The sequence below is a fragment of the Chrysemys picta genome, chromosome 7 (assembly GCF_011386835.1).
Source record: "Chrysemys picta bellii isolate R12L10 chromosome 7, ASM1138683v2, whole genome shotgun sequence".
NCBI classification, from domain to species: Eukaryota; Metazoa; Chordata; order Testudines; family Emydidae; genus Chrysemys; species Chrysemys picta.
This window is the reverse complement of record NC_088797.1, coordinates 22,977,070-22,997,104: the sequence shown is the minus strand read 5'-3', so window position 1 is coordinate 22,997,104 and position 20,035 is coordinate 22,977,070. Positions and strand designations below refer to the sequence as shown.

Below are 20,035 nucleotides of genomic sequence, written 5' to 3'. Positions count from 1 at the left end.
ACGGGTGAATGTTTTGGTGTTGTAAATCCTTCGTTCAATCCCTGCTCAAGAGTGCAGCATCTGAATGTGTACAACCATTGTTAGTATCTGTGTTTGGGTGGCTTACGCTCTACAAGAAACAAATAAGGGACACTGGAGAACTGTTATCCCCAGCTTTTATGAGGTTGGGGCAAGAAATCAGAAGTACCACCTATGGGAGCCTTTCTAAACAGCTAATAGTTTCTAAAGCGCCTTAGAGATCTTCAGTTTAAAAGCCCTTATACTGCAATATGGTATCTTAATTTAATGAAATAAAGCCAGTCACTATTTCCACAGGCAACTTTGTGTTTCATTCTCACAAAACAAGCACTTTGGTTACAAAAATTAAAGTAGTTCCAGCACATATTTTCTTAGCAATTATTCAGAACAGCTTAGCCTTCCAATTTCCTAAAGAATCAACTAAATAGCCAGCAGACTCTCAAAGGCTGTGTGAAATATTGTAGAAAAGCAGTTCTGAACTGCCAGACTAGCAAACATAACAATACAGACCCTGAAATTATGTGCATATGAGGATGTTCTAACATTGCAGACTGTCAAGATATAAATCATTTATACAAAACTTCCATACCTGTCTCTCAGACAGCATCTCACATTATTAGATCTGAAAGAATCTAAAACATCTATTTTAATTTTCACCATTTACATTGGGTATTTTTTGCCCCTCACTCAGCTTGGGGCGTGAAAGTAGACTGGTTAGTTTCATTTACTGGTTCTCATAAAATTTCCCAAATTGCTACTGGGTTTGGATTTTCCACCTTGCTGCAGAATGTTTAAATTAAAAGAAACTTAAAACATTTCACGAAAACATTTCTATCAACTGTAAAACACAATAGTACAAATTGGCAGGTGACACTTGCCAAGAGGGACAGCAGGGAGATTCAAATAGCAAAATCAGAACAAACAGATTCTGGAGGCCAAGCGAAGTCATGGGGATAGGAGGACTTTCCAGCTTCAATCCAGGTAGAAGGCGCCCTTATAGGATGTTACTGAGATAAAAAGCCTTTCAAAGTCCAAGGTTTTCAGACAAGAAATACGTTCCACCTGAATTCATTTTGGTGTGTAAGCCTTTTAAGGACACTTCAGACATCAGCTAGAAGGCCTCTTCTGCCTTCTCAAGATTGAATCATTTTCTTCTGTGTGTCAAAGACATATCTTTTAAAGAGAAGGTTGATAGTAACAGGCTGGGCTGAGTCAACCTTGCTGCTTTCATCCTCTTTGGCTGCATCTCCCTTCCCTGCCTTGGATTTCTTCTTGGAGGGGACAGTGAGAAACACCTTTGTATCTGACTTGAGTCCATCTGAAAAAATCAAGAACATACATGACAAAAAACTGCCTGTCAGCATTTCAATATTACAAGTGTACATCTGAAAACAATGAATACGTGAGTTCATCATTGCAATATACCTCATTTCAAGGATTTATTGGCTAAAACTAAAATTATGACAATCCTTCAAAAGTGCAGTTCAGAGTAGTTATTCCCTGCAATCCAATATAGTCTCCTGCATCCTCATTCCCAGATCCATGTTCTTTGCGAGCTCTCATACAGTTACCCCCCAAGCCATCTCCCTTCCAAAGTTCTGAGGGGATAAATAGTAATGGATTTTTAACAAATCAGATCAAATTGCCTGATCTAGGCCTTTAAAACTCCACAGACTTCCTGCATCCTGCATGGATGCTTTCCAGCAACCTCTTCTTTCTTGTGAGTGGATTTGGGGACTAGCATTTTTAAAAAATCAGTAAGAGTCACATTTAACTTTGCTCTATTTCTGAGAAGCAAAACCAACTTGTCCAAAAAAATTCATATAGAAATCTCACAAGAACGTAAGTGACAAATCAAAGATTAAAATCCTGAAAAAGTGTAGCTCCATAGGCACCAGAGGTCTTGAATACTTTTGGTCCATTACCTAGACTGGCCAAAAGTACACTGCTCAATACACCACAAGTAAAGCAGTGTTGTTTCTGGCCAAAGCACCATATATGTTAACCGGTTACAATTTTTTTTACGTGGCCAATCCTTAAGAGGATCAGAATTTGGGGGAGCACGACTGGAAGTTTAAACACTATGCTCGAAAAGGATTTAAATCTTTTGTGTTCAAACAGGAATATCTGCCTTTTTCTACCTAAACAGCAGGGGGTTTATTTACCATTTTTATGTTATTTTAACTGGTCACATTGGTGACATTTCAGATAAGAGATACAAGGTAGCCAAGTCCAAATAAATGCTGCAAAACAGGGGAGATACTGCTCCTTGGAGACTGCTCTTGAAGCCTTTTCTTTCTTAAAGCAGATGACAGAGAACCTCTGAGAAGCATATTCAATGCCACCTATCTGCATACTCCAAAATGTAGCTCTCAGGCATTTGGCCAGTTTCAGTTCAGGTGTTTTTAACCTGTGGTGTCATGTAACCTTATCTCAAACACTTAATCAGCTTCTCCCACCTCATTCTGAAATTCAGAGACAGAGTCTTGTATCATGGCCTGACAAAAAGATTGAGATGCTTATGATTTACTGGAGACAGGAGGTCTACAAGCACATGTGATTTGCTCCATTATAGACACATCTAGTGGGTATTTACAGCTGATTGTGGGGACTCAGCACCAGAGCCACCTTCTCTTCTTGCTAAGTCAGATAGTAAATTGCTCTAAGAGGCATTCACAATATGCTGCAAAAGTGGAGAGGAGAGGAGAAGAGGAATCACAACAGCAAGAGAATAGGAAATAAGCAGGTCCTGCAGCAAAACCATTACACTGTCAACCATCCCCCTTCAATTCCTGTAACGGAGGTTCTGAAAACACTGCCAAATCCTTGATACACAGTGCTCTAAGGGCTAGTCTACACTACCCGCCCAGATCAGCGGGTAGAAATCGATCTCTTGGGGATCGATTTATCGCATCTCATCTAGACGGATAAATCGATTCCCGAATCGACGCGCATACTCCCACCTCATCAGGAGGAGTAAGCGCCATCGACGGGGGAGCCACGGCGGTCGATTTGCCACCGTCCTCACAGTGGGGTAAGTCGAAAAGGATAAGTCCAATTCAGCTACGCTATTTGCGTAGCTGAATTTGCGTATCTTAAATCGATTCCCCCACACCCTAGTGTAGACCTAGCCTAACAGGCAGACCACTCAAATGCTCCATGTTGGGGTGAAGTGAGGACAATCAGGTGCTCTCTCCAAACACAAAGGGACGTGGGAGTATGGGAGAAAAGGAGCACATTATATAGGTACATAAATACATAGCCTAGGGTTGGGGAAGTCAAATGTCAGGCAGCATTAACTTTGCATACTTTCTACAAGACCTCCTGAAATGTATATTAATGACCAGTACAAAAAGTTTTCTTCAGATATTGGGATATAAAAAGCAACACTTATTTCATGTGAAAGTGACTAGGTTAGTTTCTCCCCAGTGGCTGAGAAGTTTAATGATAATTATCCTTGCATGTGGAAGATACAATTAATCAAGTTAGATAATATAGTAAAACCTGACCTCAAACACGTACTATATGCCTCCACTACACCGTACAATTGTTTTTGTTGTTGCCGATTTTTATAAAACCCAAACCCAAGTGCTGTCCACATAAAACCTATTTTAAAAAGTTTTTACTTGCATTACGACCACCTTTCATCATTAAAAATGAAAGAATCTAATCATTTCATAGAAAGTACCTTCTTTTACATTTGGAAAGTATCTAGCACATTTTGAATCCTGGAAACAACAGCAATAATAATAGAGATGGAAAAAAACTATTAGCTGATCCAGTGTAGCTCCCTGCCTGTGCAGGATTTGTTCCCTATTGTACATTTCCACTCTTTTGACCGATCTCATTGCAAATGTCCCTAACTTACAGGGCTTCCTGTACTTCTCCAGGGAGACTGATTACTTTTCGGACTTCACCGAGTTTAGACAAGGAAGCTATGCGGTTTAGCTTCACTTTGGTTACTAGTCAGTTTCCCTTTCTTGGTCTCATCACTAGTATTATGTTGTTGCTGCTGCTGGAACACCTGCTGCTATTAGGAAGATGTTTAAATCCAAATCAGCTCAGAAAGGCCCATTTTCATTAATTACAAAAGATCATGAAATATTTCAAGTCCTATTACTAGGTTGTGCAAGACACATTTTAATTAAAAAAAATATCTAATTTGGGGGGTTAAAACTTGACAACAGTGGCCAACATTTTCTATCTTGGGTGTCAGAAGCTAGCTACCTAATTCCATACTTGGGAACCCTTCCTTTTGGTTTATACAGAGTTTAGCACAATAATGCCCCCAATCCTGATCGGGGCCTCTGGGTGCAATCACAATATTTAACATTAAACAACCAGAATAGGGAATTGGCTTGAGTTTCAGAGGTGCGGTACAATCACCGTTCCAAACGAGCAGAGCATCCATTGCTCCCACAGAAGCCACTGAGAGCCTGGGGTGCTCAGCACCTCTGAAAGTCAGGCCACTCATACAGGCCACTGCCTAAATTTAAGCACCCACATTTGAAAATTTGGATTTCAAGTAAAAATGATGAAAAAATGAAAATGGAGCCACAGAAAGTGTAATGAACTGCGGGGCGGAGAGGGGGGACGGGGAGGGGGTTTAAAGCAACCTCCTCTCCAATCCATCCAGAAAAACTGAAAAAGAAAGAGGCAAAACTTGACCTTGTCTGCAGGCTCCACACCCATTCAGATTCAAACAAGGCATTATGTGCAAGAAGAGTTAGCAGGAGAGATGGAAGAATGTGGCAGTTCCTACAAGTGAAATCATGGGCTGCCAGCCAAATGCAGCTCAGGTATTATTAAACTTGCAAGGTATCTAAATTACTTAATCAGATCCCATGGCCCTCATTTTGCAAACAGATTAGGTGGCTGGCATCATACCCTGACAAATGGCAGTTGCTGTTTTTTTCACTCTGGTGCCAGGAGGTCTATGGCTGAAGAGGCTCTATGATACAGAGCAGTACAAAGGAGCAAGCAGAGGGAGACAGGCAGAGAGGCACAATCTAGGTTTCATCTACCTCCGTGGATTTCTCGCGTTACACACAATGCATACTTTACATTTTACAAAACCCAGGAAATGAAGGGAAATATATCTGTCACCGAAGAAGACATCAGCCCTTTAATAGCTGAAATGACGGATATTTTTAGATGAAACTCTAGTTTAACTTACTTACATTAGAGGTCTAATCTCTCCTGAACAATGACTACGTTAGCCTGAATACATAGTGAGAAATCTGTTCCATTAATTAAGTGCTGCCTGTACTAGGATTTGTAGCAAATGTTAATAGATTTTTTTCCTTCCTCTGTTGGACAATTACTTTATTTTGCCAAGTTGCTAATGGATTAAATTTAAAAGGTCTGTGTGTTAAAAAAGACTTTAGCTTCAAAGTTCTAACACGCACCTTGCCCACATTGCTGGGAAATACCTACATATTAATATTATTAATGGGCAGTCCTCAGAGGCATAGTAGATAGCTGAAAGCTTAGCAAATTCATTCCCACCCATCAACCTGCTTTCACCACTAAGTATATAACATAACTCTCCCAGCCAGACCTTATTTAAAATGTATTTATTCTGTAGACTAACCTAGGTTAGAGAAGGAAATGTGAATATACAATAGCTCCTATTATTACTCTGTTGTAAATACCATGTCAGGACTCTCATACTAACTATAGGATTCTTCTATTTTAGCAAGGACTAAAGGATTCATCCCAGATTGTATATTTCACAATTCCAGAAAATGCAAACTTTGCATGCAAATGAAAAAAAAAATCCCACCAGGAAAATTAATTTCAAAGCCTCAGAATGGCTTCAAACAGCAGAAAGATAAAGATTTTTTGGAACAATTTTATATTTTCAACAATAAAATAGGTTTTGCCCTAATTTATGTTACATTAGTTTTAGTTTATAAAACATTATTATAACCAGATTTTTACAACTGCACAGGCAAAAATTCTTGTCTAATTGCAGAAAACATGCAATCACAACAATTTGGTACACCGATAACATGCAAAGAAATCCTGGGCTTGTATTTCTTCTTCCTCTTCTCCTATCAAATACCTGATACTTAGTATCTACCCAGTTAGATCCGGCAATAATTCAAAGGCTGTGCCAAATGGAGTTTTAAGGTTCCCCTGATGCTTCATCATGATCATTTGCTTCTTCATACCTACCTGATCCCTCTAATAGGGTCTGATCCAAAGCCCAGTCACATCGATGGACCTTTTCTCATTATCTTCAATGGTCTTTGGATCAGGCCTATAGGGAAGAGATGACTTCACTGCTCCTAGCCAGTAGCTAGGATAGCAGAGGAGCATTTTCCCCCCAATACTGCTCTGCAAGTGGACCAATTAAGAGGTGCTGGCAAAACAGGAATCCTTCAGATTTCCCCTCTTCTTTGAGTTGAAACAGAAATACCATTAAGTAAAAACAAAACAAAAGTAATCCTCTGCTGCATAGAAGAGTTCATGAACATTCTTCATATGTTCATTTATGATTTAGGTGCTGGCTAATACGGGTCAAACAGGTGGCGAACTCCTTCCAGAACTCATATGCTGAGAAGATACATGAGGAATGAATGCCAATTCCTCCATGCAAGTGATCCTCCCTCTGCCTCATCAGATCCTCTCTCCAGCTTGACCCACTGCCTAATTCAAATCAATTGCTTCACTTCCACTTGACTGTATTCACTCCTCTATCTCCTATCCCCACTGTTGTATATTTTTAACCTACTAAGTGTAAAAGACAATTACTTGTTCCATAACTGGTGTTGTTGAGATGTGTTGCTCATCTCTACTCTCTGTTAGGTGTGTGTGCTCGCCACATGCACCAGTGCCGGAAGTTTTCCCCTCAGTGGTATCCGTAGGGGACTGGCTCTGGCGCCCTCGAGTGGCGAGCACATGCCATGGTATACGGGGCACAGCCGGCTCCCTCCACCCTCAGTTCCTTCTTCCAGAAATTCCTACAGTGGGGAAGAAGGGTGGGTCATGGAATGGACATGAGCAACACATCTTGAAGAACACAAATTCAAGTGCTTGCTCATGTCCATTCCATATTAGGTGACTCCCAAGCAGTACCAACCGAGGCAAGTAGGAGTTCATGGATGTGTAGATTGCAACACAGCTCTGCCAAACCGAGCATCAACTCTGGCCTCCTGAGTGATGGCGTAATGCGCTGTGAAAGTGTGAACCGAAAACCATATCACGGCTCTGCAAATATCCTGGATGGGAATGTGCGCCAGGAAGGCTGCCGAGGATGCCTGGGCTCTGGTCGAATGGGCCCTCACATTCGGCAGTGGTGGGACCTGTGCCAGCTTGTAATAAGTCTGGATTCAGGAGGTGATCCGGTTGGAAATCCTCTGTGAGGACACCAGAAGGCCCTTCATCCTGTCCGCTGTCATGATGAAGAGCTGGGTCGACCTGTGGAAGGGCTTGGTACGCTTCAGGTAAAAAGCCAGGACATGTCTGACGTCCAAGGCATGCAGCCTCCTTTCCTCGCTAATAGTGTGTAGTTTGGGACAAAACACCAGGAGGAAGATGTCCTGGTTGACATGGAAGGAAGATACCACTTTCGGCAGAAAGGCTGGATGGGGTTGCAGTTGAACTTTGTCCTTGTAGAACACCATATACGGTGGCTCCGATGTCAGGGCTTTAATCTCCGACACTCATCTCGCCGATGTGATCGCCACAAGGAAAGCGACCTTCCATGACAAGTGGGAAAGGGAGCAGGAGCCCATAGGCTCAAAGGACGGGCCCGTGAGCCTAGAAAGAACCAAGTTAAGGTCCCATTGTGGGACAGGAGCCCAGACTGGCGGGAAAAGCCTCGCAAGGCCTCTCAGGAATCTGCTCGACGTGTCATGCGAAAAAACTGTCTGACTTTGGATCGGCGGGTGGAAAGCGGAGATGGCTGCAAGTGCCAGCCCCTGGTTCTTAAGATGAAGCAGGTAATCTAAGATAGATTGTAAGGAGGAGTGTGATGGAGAAGTGCTATGCTCAGACGCCCAGTGGGAGAACCTCGTCCACTTGGCCAGGTAGGTTGCTCTGGGAGCACAGGGGGATACTGAGGCTGACGGCTTGTCTGAGGCCCCCCATCACCGACCTGAGCCCTTGAGAAGGCTGAGTAAAGCTCCATGGGTACCAGGCAGCTGGCCAGTGGCCCTGGATTAAATGGCGATACTGCCAACACCGAGGGTACTGCTGGTGCCGGGTTCTGGCCCGCCGGCAATGACCCCTGTCCAGTGCCAGAGCTTGAGCCCAAGTGGTTGCTCTCAGGCGACCACGAGCGAGTAGATCAGCTATCCCGGTCGCTGCAGTGCCGATTGCTGCACCTGGACAGGGAGCTCTCCACTCGGGATGAGTCCCTTCTGCGGGTCCTAGGAAAGCAACGGCGTTCAGCAACAGCGTTACAATGATCTACGCCTCACGCTGCTTGACTGGTACCGGGATCTGGAGCGGGTCGGTTGCCAGGAAGACTTTCTCTCCGATCTTGGGAGACCAGCGAGGGTTTCGCCAAGCCAGTCCTCTCTGCTTTCGAGGACTGGTTGCTCCATGTGCGTGAGCACTGGTGGGATGTCCCCCACCATGGGGAGCAGTGCCGCTGAGACAGGGACCTATTTAAAGGACTCAAGGTGGGTTTACCCCTAGACCGGGGTAACACCGTAGCCAGCGTGGGCGGCACTGGTAGCGCCAGGATATCCTACATTGCTTGCAGGGCCTCGGGCGTCAACGGGACCTCTAGTTGGCAAAGGCCCCAGTCACTGTCCGGCCTGGCAGACATGGGTTGGGGTGGGCTGGACCACTTGACCTAAGCTCGTGCCCGACTCCTGGAAGGAGGTATCGAGCTGTCCTCCTCAGGCCTTGGCTCCCCTCCTGCCCTCTCCTTCCCCTAGCAGGATGTAGGAGATCTTCCTCTCCCAGTCTTCTTTAGCCGCTTGGCAGGTGGGGTGCTGCATACTGATGCTGCAGTGCTCGGGGCAGATTCAGACCTTGACTGCTCCGGTGCCAGAGTTAGCGCTGACTCCACTAGGAGCACCTTGAGACGAAAGTCTCTCTCCTTCTTAGTCCGAGGTTTGAATGACCTGCAGATACGGCACTTGTTGCTTATATGCGACTCGCAGAGACACCTTAAACAACTATTATGCAGATCACTAATGGACATTGATTTCTTGCAGCGATCGCATGGCTTAAAGCCTGGGGACCAGGGCATGCCCCATCCCTAGGCTAAGTTCCATTCGGGGCCAACCAAGTAAAAACACTAACACACTAAGGGAAACTGTTAACTATGTACAACTGTTTTACAAGAAAAGTTCAAAATACTGAACAGAGCGAAGAAAGGCTAGCCGAAGCAGCAGATGTTCCAGCACCATCACTGGCGGCAAGAAGGAACTGAGGGTGGGGGGAGCCAGTGGTGCCCCTTATACCGCGGCATGTGAGCACCACTCTAGAGGGCACCAGAGCCAGTCCCCTACAGATACCACTAAGGGAAAAACTTCCAGTGCAGGTGCACGTGGCGAGCACACACACCTAATATGGAATGGACATGAGCAAGCACTCGAAGAAGCCGCCTTGCTCCTTCTTGTGGATCCCAGTCCACAGCTTCAAATAATCCTTTAGCCCATTCATTGCTCCATTTCTCCTATCTACATAGTCTATTGTCCTCCCGTGTTTTCTCTCCTTTTGTTTTGCTGTCTTCTGCTCCTCACCATTTTCTCTGACCCTGAAAAGGTCTTCTAAGGTGGACTTGGCTATTTCCCCTGAAGTCTAACCCCGTGGTTCTCAACCTGTGGTCTAAGACTTCCAAAGGGGTCCGCACCGCCATTCAAAATTTTTAGGGGTCTGCAAATGAAAAAAGGTTGAGAACCCCTTCCCCCTCCAGCTTTCCTCTGCTTTCTGTTCTCTTTCCACCTAGCCATTTCTCTCTACCCCATTCCCTGCTCCAGCTTTCCCTCTTTCCTTTCCCTCCTCATTCCTACTCCAATCTCAGAGGTCTCCTTTACCTCCAGGAATGGCTCGTCTCCTTTAGAAGACTGACAAAATGCTGAGTGACTGGAAAACTGTAAAAGGCTGAATGCTACATACTTTGGAGGAAAGTAGTAAAACAGTGGAATAACTCCTGTGTGCCTAACCAGAGAAGGGAGTAACAGCCAAGGCACTGACTAATCACAATATTTTGAACAGGTGGAATGATATACATATGGGGCATGCCCTCTAACCCAGCCAAATGAGAGGAAAATGTATACAGCTGAACTTCAAACCCCCCTCCCTGAAATAGGCCTGGGTGCCCCCTGAATTAAGTAACAGTTCCAATTCTTTACTGCAATGACAATTACAATGACACCTAGACCTGATATCACAAATGTCAATAGTTCCTTTCATGCTTAAAGATCCCAACATGCTTTATATACTGCATACTACCTATTACAGTTATTAGGGTCCCATAAATATTTCAATATCAGTAATCTTTGCATTACTGGAACATAGCTGCCTCTGGACTGACGTGCAACAGGGTGGACAGCCAGCAGGCTCTACAATTGGGTGGGGTTGAAGAGTGTGAAATTTGAACCAAAGAGACAAGGGCAAACATTTACATTTATGTTCATGGGAATTTTAAATCTAATCAAATACCTGCACACATTTGAACAGTCTACTTTAATGTATTAGTAGGAACTACTACTAATGCTGCAACTGCACGAGTAATAGCAGTGGTGCAAGTGATACTGTAGATATGCCTCGGGTGTTTTTACCACCATGTCATGGAAGTCTGCTCTAAGCCAGAGCACTGACTACACTAATGGCGTAATACTAGTGCATCTGCACCATTACTAGCTGTTACTGGAATATGGGTATTACTTATTCTGGTGTAGGTGCATTTATTAGTGTTAGAGCCTATCCTTGATTTGTTGCTGGCATCTGCAAACATATTATCTGACTCCCTTCTGGAATTCACAGCATCACTTTTGTTAAGAGATTCAGGGGGATGAGACACAACTTTTTCTGTTTAGCAGATCTGCCAATATCACCTTGTGCTGTGGCCCCATAGATTTCACAAACTAAACAAGATAGGGCAAGAAAAGCCCTTGGATGGGAGACCTCCAAGGAAAGCATAGGAGCTGCAGAAAGGCATCCTGGTAATTTAGTGAGTGGCAATCTTCCCTCGGAATCAATATTGAATGAATGCCACAGTATAGTACTAGGGTCTACATGCTACTGGGCAGGACCTGTCTTTTGGAAACATAAAACCAAGGTCCTAACTGCCTGCGGTGATGAAAAATCTCACAGCACTTTTCACAAGAATAGGCTGCCCCAATGTCCTCACCAAATCATGACTTGGCTAATTATATTCTGTCTACAGCAGCTAAATTACTCCTGAAGTTCCAGCTGGATACAGTATCACTACATGTCCCCAACTACTGTACAGTTTTGCTATGCACTGCTGAACAGCTGCTGTGTTCCACCCCTGAGCATGCTGCATTTCAGTGGTGAGTGAACTGAGAGCTTGTGTGCAGGCTTCTGGAATGAAAGGCATTATTATAAGAGTTGTTATACTGGAACTGGAATTATCAAGTGGATTTCATTATGGTCTTCTGATTATTAGGAAAGAGCTATTCTTTCTTGATGAGGAAGAAAGAAGCTGTTTTAATTCTGGAGAATGACCTAGGTGAAGTTCAGGCCAAAGCTGTATTTGGAAAACTCTCACATAAAGCAGGACACAACCCTTTCATGCACGGTGCCAATTCTACACAATGGCTTGAACTGCACTCTCCGGCGGTCCTTAAAGGCACATTCTGTATCTTGGCTTTCACTGCTAGCAATCAAGAAAGAATTCAAGAAAACAAAACTGTTTCCCAAGCACTGTTTGCTGGTGCCATAATTAATATAATCAAACAATTCCACAAATTGCTTCCAATTGCTGGCGTCACTTTCATGTTCAGAACCAGACTTTCAAAGAAGGGCCCTTCTTGTCCTACACCCCTACAGAGGTAACTCTTGGTTCACACAGTGGTAACTAGGCCTCGCTAAATAATATAGGGTAATTTGTACTGTAATAGGTCCCTAAGGCACCATGGACACAATTTGAAATGCCATCTAATTTTTCTTTTTTAATTAAAAAGCAGTTACTATATTTAAATGACAACACAAAAAAAGTTCAGAGGGGACAATTTGAAGGTTCCCACAGCTTGCTGGGGGTCTTCTCAAGGTCATGAAGAGTTTTATGGGCTCAATTGTACACAGTAGGACTATTTCTTTAATTAGCTCAGCGTCCTCTCTGCATAAAGTCAGCATTTTGATTCATACTGCTAAATGGAACTCAGGCCCTAGTACTGCAAGCCCCAGACCAGAAACATTTACAATATTTACTAACACCTCCATGATTTCTGGCTGCCCTCTGCCCTTTCCCCCCGCCCCAACAGAGTCCTTAATTTACCACCTAGATCAAGCAGAGTGTATCAAGTGTGCATTCAGTGTGCCACTCATCCATAGGTTTACTGGCCCACCCCATAGCCAGCAAGCTGAATCTGCAGGATGATCCAAGTGTGCAACTCAAACTTCCAAAATCAGTGTAGCATCATCATGATGCCAATCATCAAAATACAATATAAATGACAAGATCCAGCATCAAAATGTGATTTGTCTAGAAGGATGTTTACATTCTGGTGACCCGTGTAAGCATGTGGAGTCTCTGCTGCCCGAAGCACTGAGATGGGACAGATTTTTCCATCTATCCGCTCCACTGTGCATTGGAATTTTGCTCCTTAAACCCTACATAAACCACTTGAACAAGCCACATGGTATCCACAGCCAGTGAGACAATCTAAATGCTCTCTACAAGACCATCTGTGGCCGCCGAAATATATTCCAAAGGGCAGCCTTATCTTCAGCACCCACCCAGCATCTTCTCCAGCCCAAACTCAGACCCCTGGTCTGAAGCAACAAGTCAGAGCTCTTCTGTATTTCTCAGACAGTTAAGCACACACTTTCAGAATATAAAACAGGGTCATGTTTTTTATACACTAAAAAAATCCATGGCCACCTCATACTTCACAACTGTCCGTGCGCTGCACGGTGTGCCTATTTGTTGACAGTGGGACACAGCTTGGATCCTCTTGTTCCAGAAGTAGGCCAGGTTAACTTTTGGGAACATGGAGAGGCAAAGAGGAGAGTTTATGATGTTTTATATCTGGCCCATTGACCATGCACTGTTTACTTGTCTATTCTTGTATTGTAAGCTCCTCAGAACAAGAGCCATCCGTCTTGAGTGTTTGCACATGTTGAGCATTACTGGAATAAAATAAAATAACGAGGACAATACTATTAATGTGAAGGCTGAAGCTGCAGCTTGATGTCTACAGGGACTCTTGATAGAGTTTGACAATAGAGAAATTACTGGTTGACCAGCTCTAGCTTCACCATCATACTGGGAAACATCCCAAGTTATTAAGAACAGCCAGCCTGGGAACATAGTATTTAAAAAAAATTATTTTTCAGAGTATTGGTCACTATTATTTCAACCGCTGATATGCATTTGTTCCCACTCTCCATGGGCCTGCTTGGTGATCAGAGCACTCCTGCTAAAGTAAGGCCGACCTTGTGTTGGTTTCCTTTAATCAAAGATCATTGCTGTCTCATATATCTCTAGCCAAAAGGATTTAATTAGCAAGATAAATATTGAGAGTAAAACAATGACAATGAGCCATAACTTGAACTTTGCTGTTTGCTTAACTATCCAGCACAGTCTTTCTTCAATTTAATAGATTTTGTGCACTCTTGTGATGGCTCTGGTGCTGGAACTGGTTTTGAAGCTTGAAAATCCATGCTACTTAAGGACCATGCATCCGTCATGGAGCTAAAAGTCTCCCCTCCCTCTCATCCCCACCCCCTGCACAAGTTCTGCCTCCCATATTGTCACAGTCCCATTGCTTGTCTTCGTTCAAGAAAATGAAAAGTGAACAAGAGCCAGAAAACGTTCTTTCTGGTTGAACTGTTCTTATGAATACAAGGAAGAGCAACTTCTGGCCAGAACACCAAGCACAGTTTAGGCAGGAGGGCAAGCTTATCACTCAATTCCAGTTCTGTCAATACACATCAATCCTGACTGGCAACACTCCTCCAGTTCTATTCTGGACACACAGCTCTGTCAACGTCCCACATTCTTGTCCCTTAACTCCCACTACTATTCCTAGCCCTGGGACCAGGCACATCTTTGCCACTGGATCTCAAACCATATCTAAAACCCTGGCTTGCATAAACTAAAATCTACTTTCTAATGAGTGCATAGGCAAACTGAATTCAGTATGGTCAGGGATATTTGGGACAGTCTCTTAAAACAGGAGATTTACTTAATAACGAAGGACTCTTGCGCAGGTTTCACTATAATAGGGTCCGTAATGTTTAAACTCTCATATCTGTAGGGAAGCAAGTTCTGAAGAGCATAACTTCCCATGTTCTGAAGAGCATAACTCAAATTTCCATGCTGATTAAGGGATACAGTATAATTCCAACCCAGTGCATGGGGACTTTATCTGTGAGAGTTCATAATTCTAAATCCTCGGTTGCACTGAGTTGGGACCATCTTTAACTCCTATGTGGGTGTTTTGAAGCTAAAGCACACACTGGTATGGGCGAACAGATGCCTCAGTTGATATAAGGTCAACCCCAATACCATAAAGAAATCAATACCTCTGGTCTGCACTAGGATGAGCAGCAGTACAACAGGAAATCTGGTTTGAATTCAACAAAAGGGGCTAAAATTTCATCAGGGAAGCCTAACGAAAAGCAAAAAAGTACAAATACACAATCTTACACCAGCCTTTCAGAAATGCATACGAGGCAGAAAAAGTTCAGGTTAGCAGATCTGACACAGAACCAAAAGCAATTCATTACAAAGCTGCTCCAAATTAAAGTGCTAGATCTGTGGACCCATAATCCTCCCATCTTGCTTGCAACTCTTGATGTGGAGTAGGCACCACTGAAGCCAGTTAAGCTGACCCAACTCAACTGACTTATACTGGGCATCTGCTACTTAGTGTGGGCCCAGAGTTTAAGTTGTGCGATATTCATCTTCCCATGGGCTGCCTTTTTAAAGCAAGCCTGAACAATGGGACTTCAGAATAAAGACTAAAACAGTTATTTAAAAAAAAACTTCTAGGCAAAGGCCTTTAATGCGATTAGTAAGGGGAGGAGGATAGGGTAGCAGCTTTTTCTTTTTTATGTTATGTATATTGTGTGTAAACAAATATGCAATTTGCTTTAAAAAGATAAGGTGATTAAATTTTTATCAGGCTTGTACTCTGTTGTCACCACAACAAAGAGAATTAGGAAGAGGAAAGAAAGGCCTTTTTATTTGAATTATGCTCTTACCAGAGGTTCTCCACAGCACAGCTGAAAAGCCACTCAATGTTCTCTAAACAGGCCCTTTGATTGCATTTTATTCAACTTGTTTGCATTTGGAGCAATCGAAAGGAAAAGAACGCTCCACATTTTGATGTCTTAATGTTCCTTAATACCTTCTTTAATTTATATTAAGCTTCTTAACTAGGGTGATGAATTCTTCAAAAACAATAAAGACCTAGTACAGAAATCTTTCACACACCATGAAAATTGAAATTATAATGTATTCACGGCTTTTTTTGTTACAAAAAAAAATATTTAGAAGAAAGATTTAAAGCATACACAAAAAAATCCTGAAAGTTGTATGAAAATGACTTGATCCACAGAACTAGATGAAAGTTCAAACTAATTATTACAAGGAAAAGAAAATGGTTGGGGTGTGTGTGTGTGTGTGTGGAATGGAGAAAACTATAACAGAATGTTTTGTTACTATCAAGTTTTCAGTCTTAATATTCTATAAATTCCTTCTCTATCACTTTCTATAAAAAAGGACTCTGGAAATCTTTGTATTTTTGTTTTACACAGAATAAATTTGAATGTTTGCCATTCCTCTCTCTCCCCATTACTATTATTCGTAGTCTTATTTTCTAAAATGGCTTTTAAACTTTAAACTTCCACAATATATTTCCATCTATTTCTATCTTTTACAGAGGGCCAAAACCAACAATGCACATTTAACTGGTGGACTTCTTAATAATGCCTCGAAATGCCAACATACGCAACAGTTTCGCGGCTGCCTGGGTAAAGTTTCACAGACTGAGTTGTCATTCACAGATGGATCTCAGTCAGATGGGAGACCGGGTTTATGAGAAAAGCAAGGATAATGTAGTAAACATGGAACTAAAACAGGCCACCCAAAGGACAAGACTCAATGGATTTGTTCTTGCATGTACTGTACATTTTCCAATTATAGTTAAAGAAACATTCTAAAATTGCTTAGCCTACAACACTGATTATTTGCCCCATGCTGTAAGTCTTACCCCACAGGATCCCAATAATTAAAAAAAAAAAATCTTTACAGCAGCAATTCATCATAGTCCATATGTTCCTAACAAGAAACCATTAGGTTGTCATAATCTCAGTTTAGCTCTTTTTCCACAATCGGTCTTAATGGCTTGCACTTGCACTTTTCTCTGTATTTGTGTGTGTATATATGTGTGTTTGTGTGTATATATATACATACATACACACACACACACACACACCAGCCTATTCATTGCTCCCACAAAGAAACCCCCCAAAACAAACAAGCAAGCAAACAATTCATGGTATTGTCCTATTATAAGCCAAAACAATACCTAGATATTGCACTACACTGATTTGGTGCATTAGAAATACAGTAGGAGAGACGAACTTCCAAGATACTCCCTACCCCTGAAGTACATCAAATCACCCTAAAAATCCCTCTGAAAGAAGCATGTTTGAAAAGGAACACGGATTTGTTATTTTCTGTCGACATTCACTGATAGCTCACCTCCCTTGCGTGAGTTACACTTTTATGTTAGCTTCCAGGAAAGCTAAAATTAAAACCTTATGACAAAGCTTCCCCCACTTATTGAGTGCTTGTGAAAAAGCTCACTGAGCTGTTACAGCAGTCAACTGGTCACAGTAATGAAAACAACACTGGGTAGATTTAAAAATCTGTACACTGTATGTTTTTGCAATTTTAAAGTTAAACAATACTGACCTTAATCCAATAAAGTGGGATTGTACCATGCAATCTGTGTACTGTCTGGAGTAAAATGACACATCGCCCCTTCCTAAACTGAATCAGACACATGCAAGTACAGTAGCATCAAACTCATGGCCCAGGGCTATATGTGGTCCATTGCAGCAAAACTTACAGCCATCCCTGAATGGCATTACTGAAGTCAGAGTGAGTATTTATGAGAAGGCACAAACAGCTTTTCAACCAGAGAAAGTGCCACAGGCCAACTCCTACCCTGGTATCCTGTCTGCTCCATATTTGTCTGGCAATCCTAATCTCTGTTTTTTCAGGAGACAGTAGAGAGGAGAGAGAAAGAGAGTGCACTATTAAAGCAAAAGGGTGTTCAAGCATAACAATCAGTTTTGAACCAATGAAGCCTACAGTACATATCTGCCCAATTTTTCATTATTGAGTAAGCACATAATTTGCATGCACAATCATAGTAAGTGTGCACGTAATCAACTAGTTAGAAATCTTAACTGGTTGCATGCAATTATGAAAGTTTGGGCCTATAAGTATCAGTGATGCATGAATTTTTATTAAAGGAATTTTGTTTAAGAAACCCATTCCAGGAAACTGATTCAATAAGTCATTGAAAGATCAAGGAATTTGCTCTATTTGCATCTCAGATAATTTAAAACCCAGAAGTCCACAGGCATCATGATGGTCCACAGATTTTACCGTGGCTGTGTTGTATTTTTCAATAGCTAATTTTCCTGCATTGTATTTTCAAAAAGTCAGCCACTCTGCTCCACCCTTCCAGCACTCACCAGCTATCCAAGAATCCTTTCTTCATTCTTGCTTAATTCTCTTTGTGTACCCAGCAAATATTAGTTCGATCAATATTATAACCAGTGTTCTAATAAGAAAGAATCCGCAAAAGACAATGGAAATTTGCAAAATTGGGCCCTTGATTGTTTGAAAACCTTTCCCACAATGCTGGTTCAGTATTGCCAATTTCAAATGTCCAAAAATCATGAGACTTAAAAGAAATAATAAATATTGGGTTCTTTTTTGCCTTCTGAATTTGGGAGCCCTAGAGTTCACTTTTTCAACCTTTTCTTCACATCAGGGTAGAAATTTACCTTTTTTTTATTTTAATCAAAGGTGAGATTCTCACAGAGTAACATGACTCCAATAGTTGGGGCTTTAAGGAAAAATTACCTTATATTGTGAAACTCTTGATAAAATCTCAAGAGACAGTAACACTAAAGGTTGTGCTTCCTTCCCTTACCACATTGTTCCTGGCTCCTGGAGGCACTGATGGTTCCACAATTAGTTAAGCACAACATCAGAAAATACAGTACAATCTCCTTTATCGGATATTGAATTCGCAGAAGATTGGTCATGTTCTCCAAGGACAACTTCCACTAAGCATTGTTCCCAAAGCCAAATTATCTTTCACTTCCTGAAGTTTCCAAGTTCTAAAATACTTTAAGGCCTGGTCCCCACTAAGTCCCCACTTCGGACTAAGGTACGCAAATTCAGCTACGTTAATAACGTAGCTGAATTTGAAGTACCTTAGTCCGAACTTACCGCGGGTCCAGACGCGGCAGGGAGGCTTCCCCATCGATGCCGCGTACTCCTCTCGCCGAGCAGGAGTACCGGCGTCGACGGCGAGCACTTCCGGGATCGATCCCAGAACATCGATTGCCTGCCGCCGGACCCTCCAGTAAGTGAAGACGTACCCTAAGAAACACAATGTCTGTAGTGTGTATAATTTGGGAGCACTGACTGTAAACTATTCAAGTTTCTAGCGTTATGGTACCAGGTATGAGAGGTCCATGCACAATAAAGGACCCACTCCTGCAATATTTCCATAACTGATGTCAATGAAAGTTCCCTGAATGGGAGGCCTGTGGATTTAGACCCCCATTTGTTAATTAGAGGAACAATGTAAAGGCTAATGCAATGGCACCGTCAAGTTCTAATGAATGAACCAGTGACCTTCTGAACCTCGCTTGGATTGAGAGAGTCTCTGGGCAGTTCCAAAACACAAGCTCAGTCAGAATGGCATTGCAAAAGACACAAATTAGACTGGTATTTTGAGTGAGCTCAGCTGAAGGTAGCACTGAAGGAGAGAGAAAATTAGATTATAGGGGATGTAACATGACCAGCCAAAATATACAAACATGTTAAAAATAAATTAGTCTCATTACCAAAACCACAAGGGCAGCATCTCACATTGCTCTCACTCAAATAATTTAAATCTTTGTTTATTTCATTAAGTTTGGGTCCTAGTATGATCCACTTCATGAGCACGGGTTCCAATGTCTTAAGATTTATTTTCTTGCTGGATAATTCTCTAACATTTATCTTGTGCTAGCACTTCAATGGTTGTGGCACCCTAGCCTATTCAAAGTCAACAGACGAATATAGTCCAATATATCACCCAGAAACGCCCAACCTATCTGTCGGTCATCCCTGACATCACACACTCCTCATGTGACAATTAGCCGCTGCCATTAAGTGTAGGGAAACTATTTGGCAGCGGCTGAGTTTCTAAGTTTTGGAAAGAAAAGAAATTCCAAACAAAATCTAGAAACCTGTTCTTAATTCAGTGAAAAAAATTGGGGTCTTGCACTTTCAGGAGAGGAGAATCATCAACGGGATGAAAACAGTTTCCATTACAACAGAATTAGACACCTCAGCAAAGTAACAAATATCTTTCCTACTTGCTCATTTATCTTTCATTGGGAATGCTGCAGAGGGAATGTGTTCACAGTGGCAGAAGTTGAGAGAAGAGTTACATCACTTATAAGCATTTCCCTTCAACTGGCCCAAGAAAGGAATGGTGCACACCCGTTCGAACATATTCTTGATTGAGTTTTGTCAGGATATGGGACCTCTGCGAAAGGGAAGGAAATGAAGGGGAAAAGTGAAGATTCCTGGCTTAAACAATGATCACATTCAAAT

The 20,035-nt window shown here is 42.3% G+C and overlaps 1 protein-coding gene across 1 annotated transcript in view; it reads right to left on the bottom strand.

Annotated features, from left to right (window-relative positions):
- Positions 1–306: 306 nt before the first annotated feature.
- The window catches only part of EEFSEC (eukaryotic elongation factor, selenocysteine-tRNA specific), a 172,552-nt gene continuing 152,823 nt past the window's right edge, over positions 307–20,035 (bottom strand). Inside the window, exon 7 of the mRNA XM_008168009.4 lies at positions 307–1,336. Coding sequence (XP_008166231.2) covers positions 1,152–1,336 — 185 coding nt within the window. The 3' untranslated portion in view covers positions 307–1,151. The remainder of the gene's footprint in view (positions 1,337–20,035) is intronic.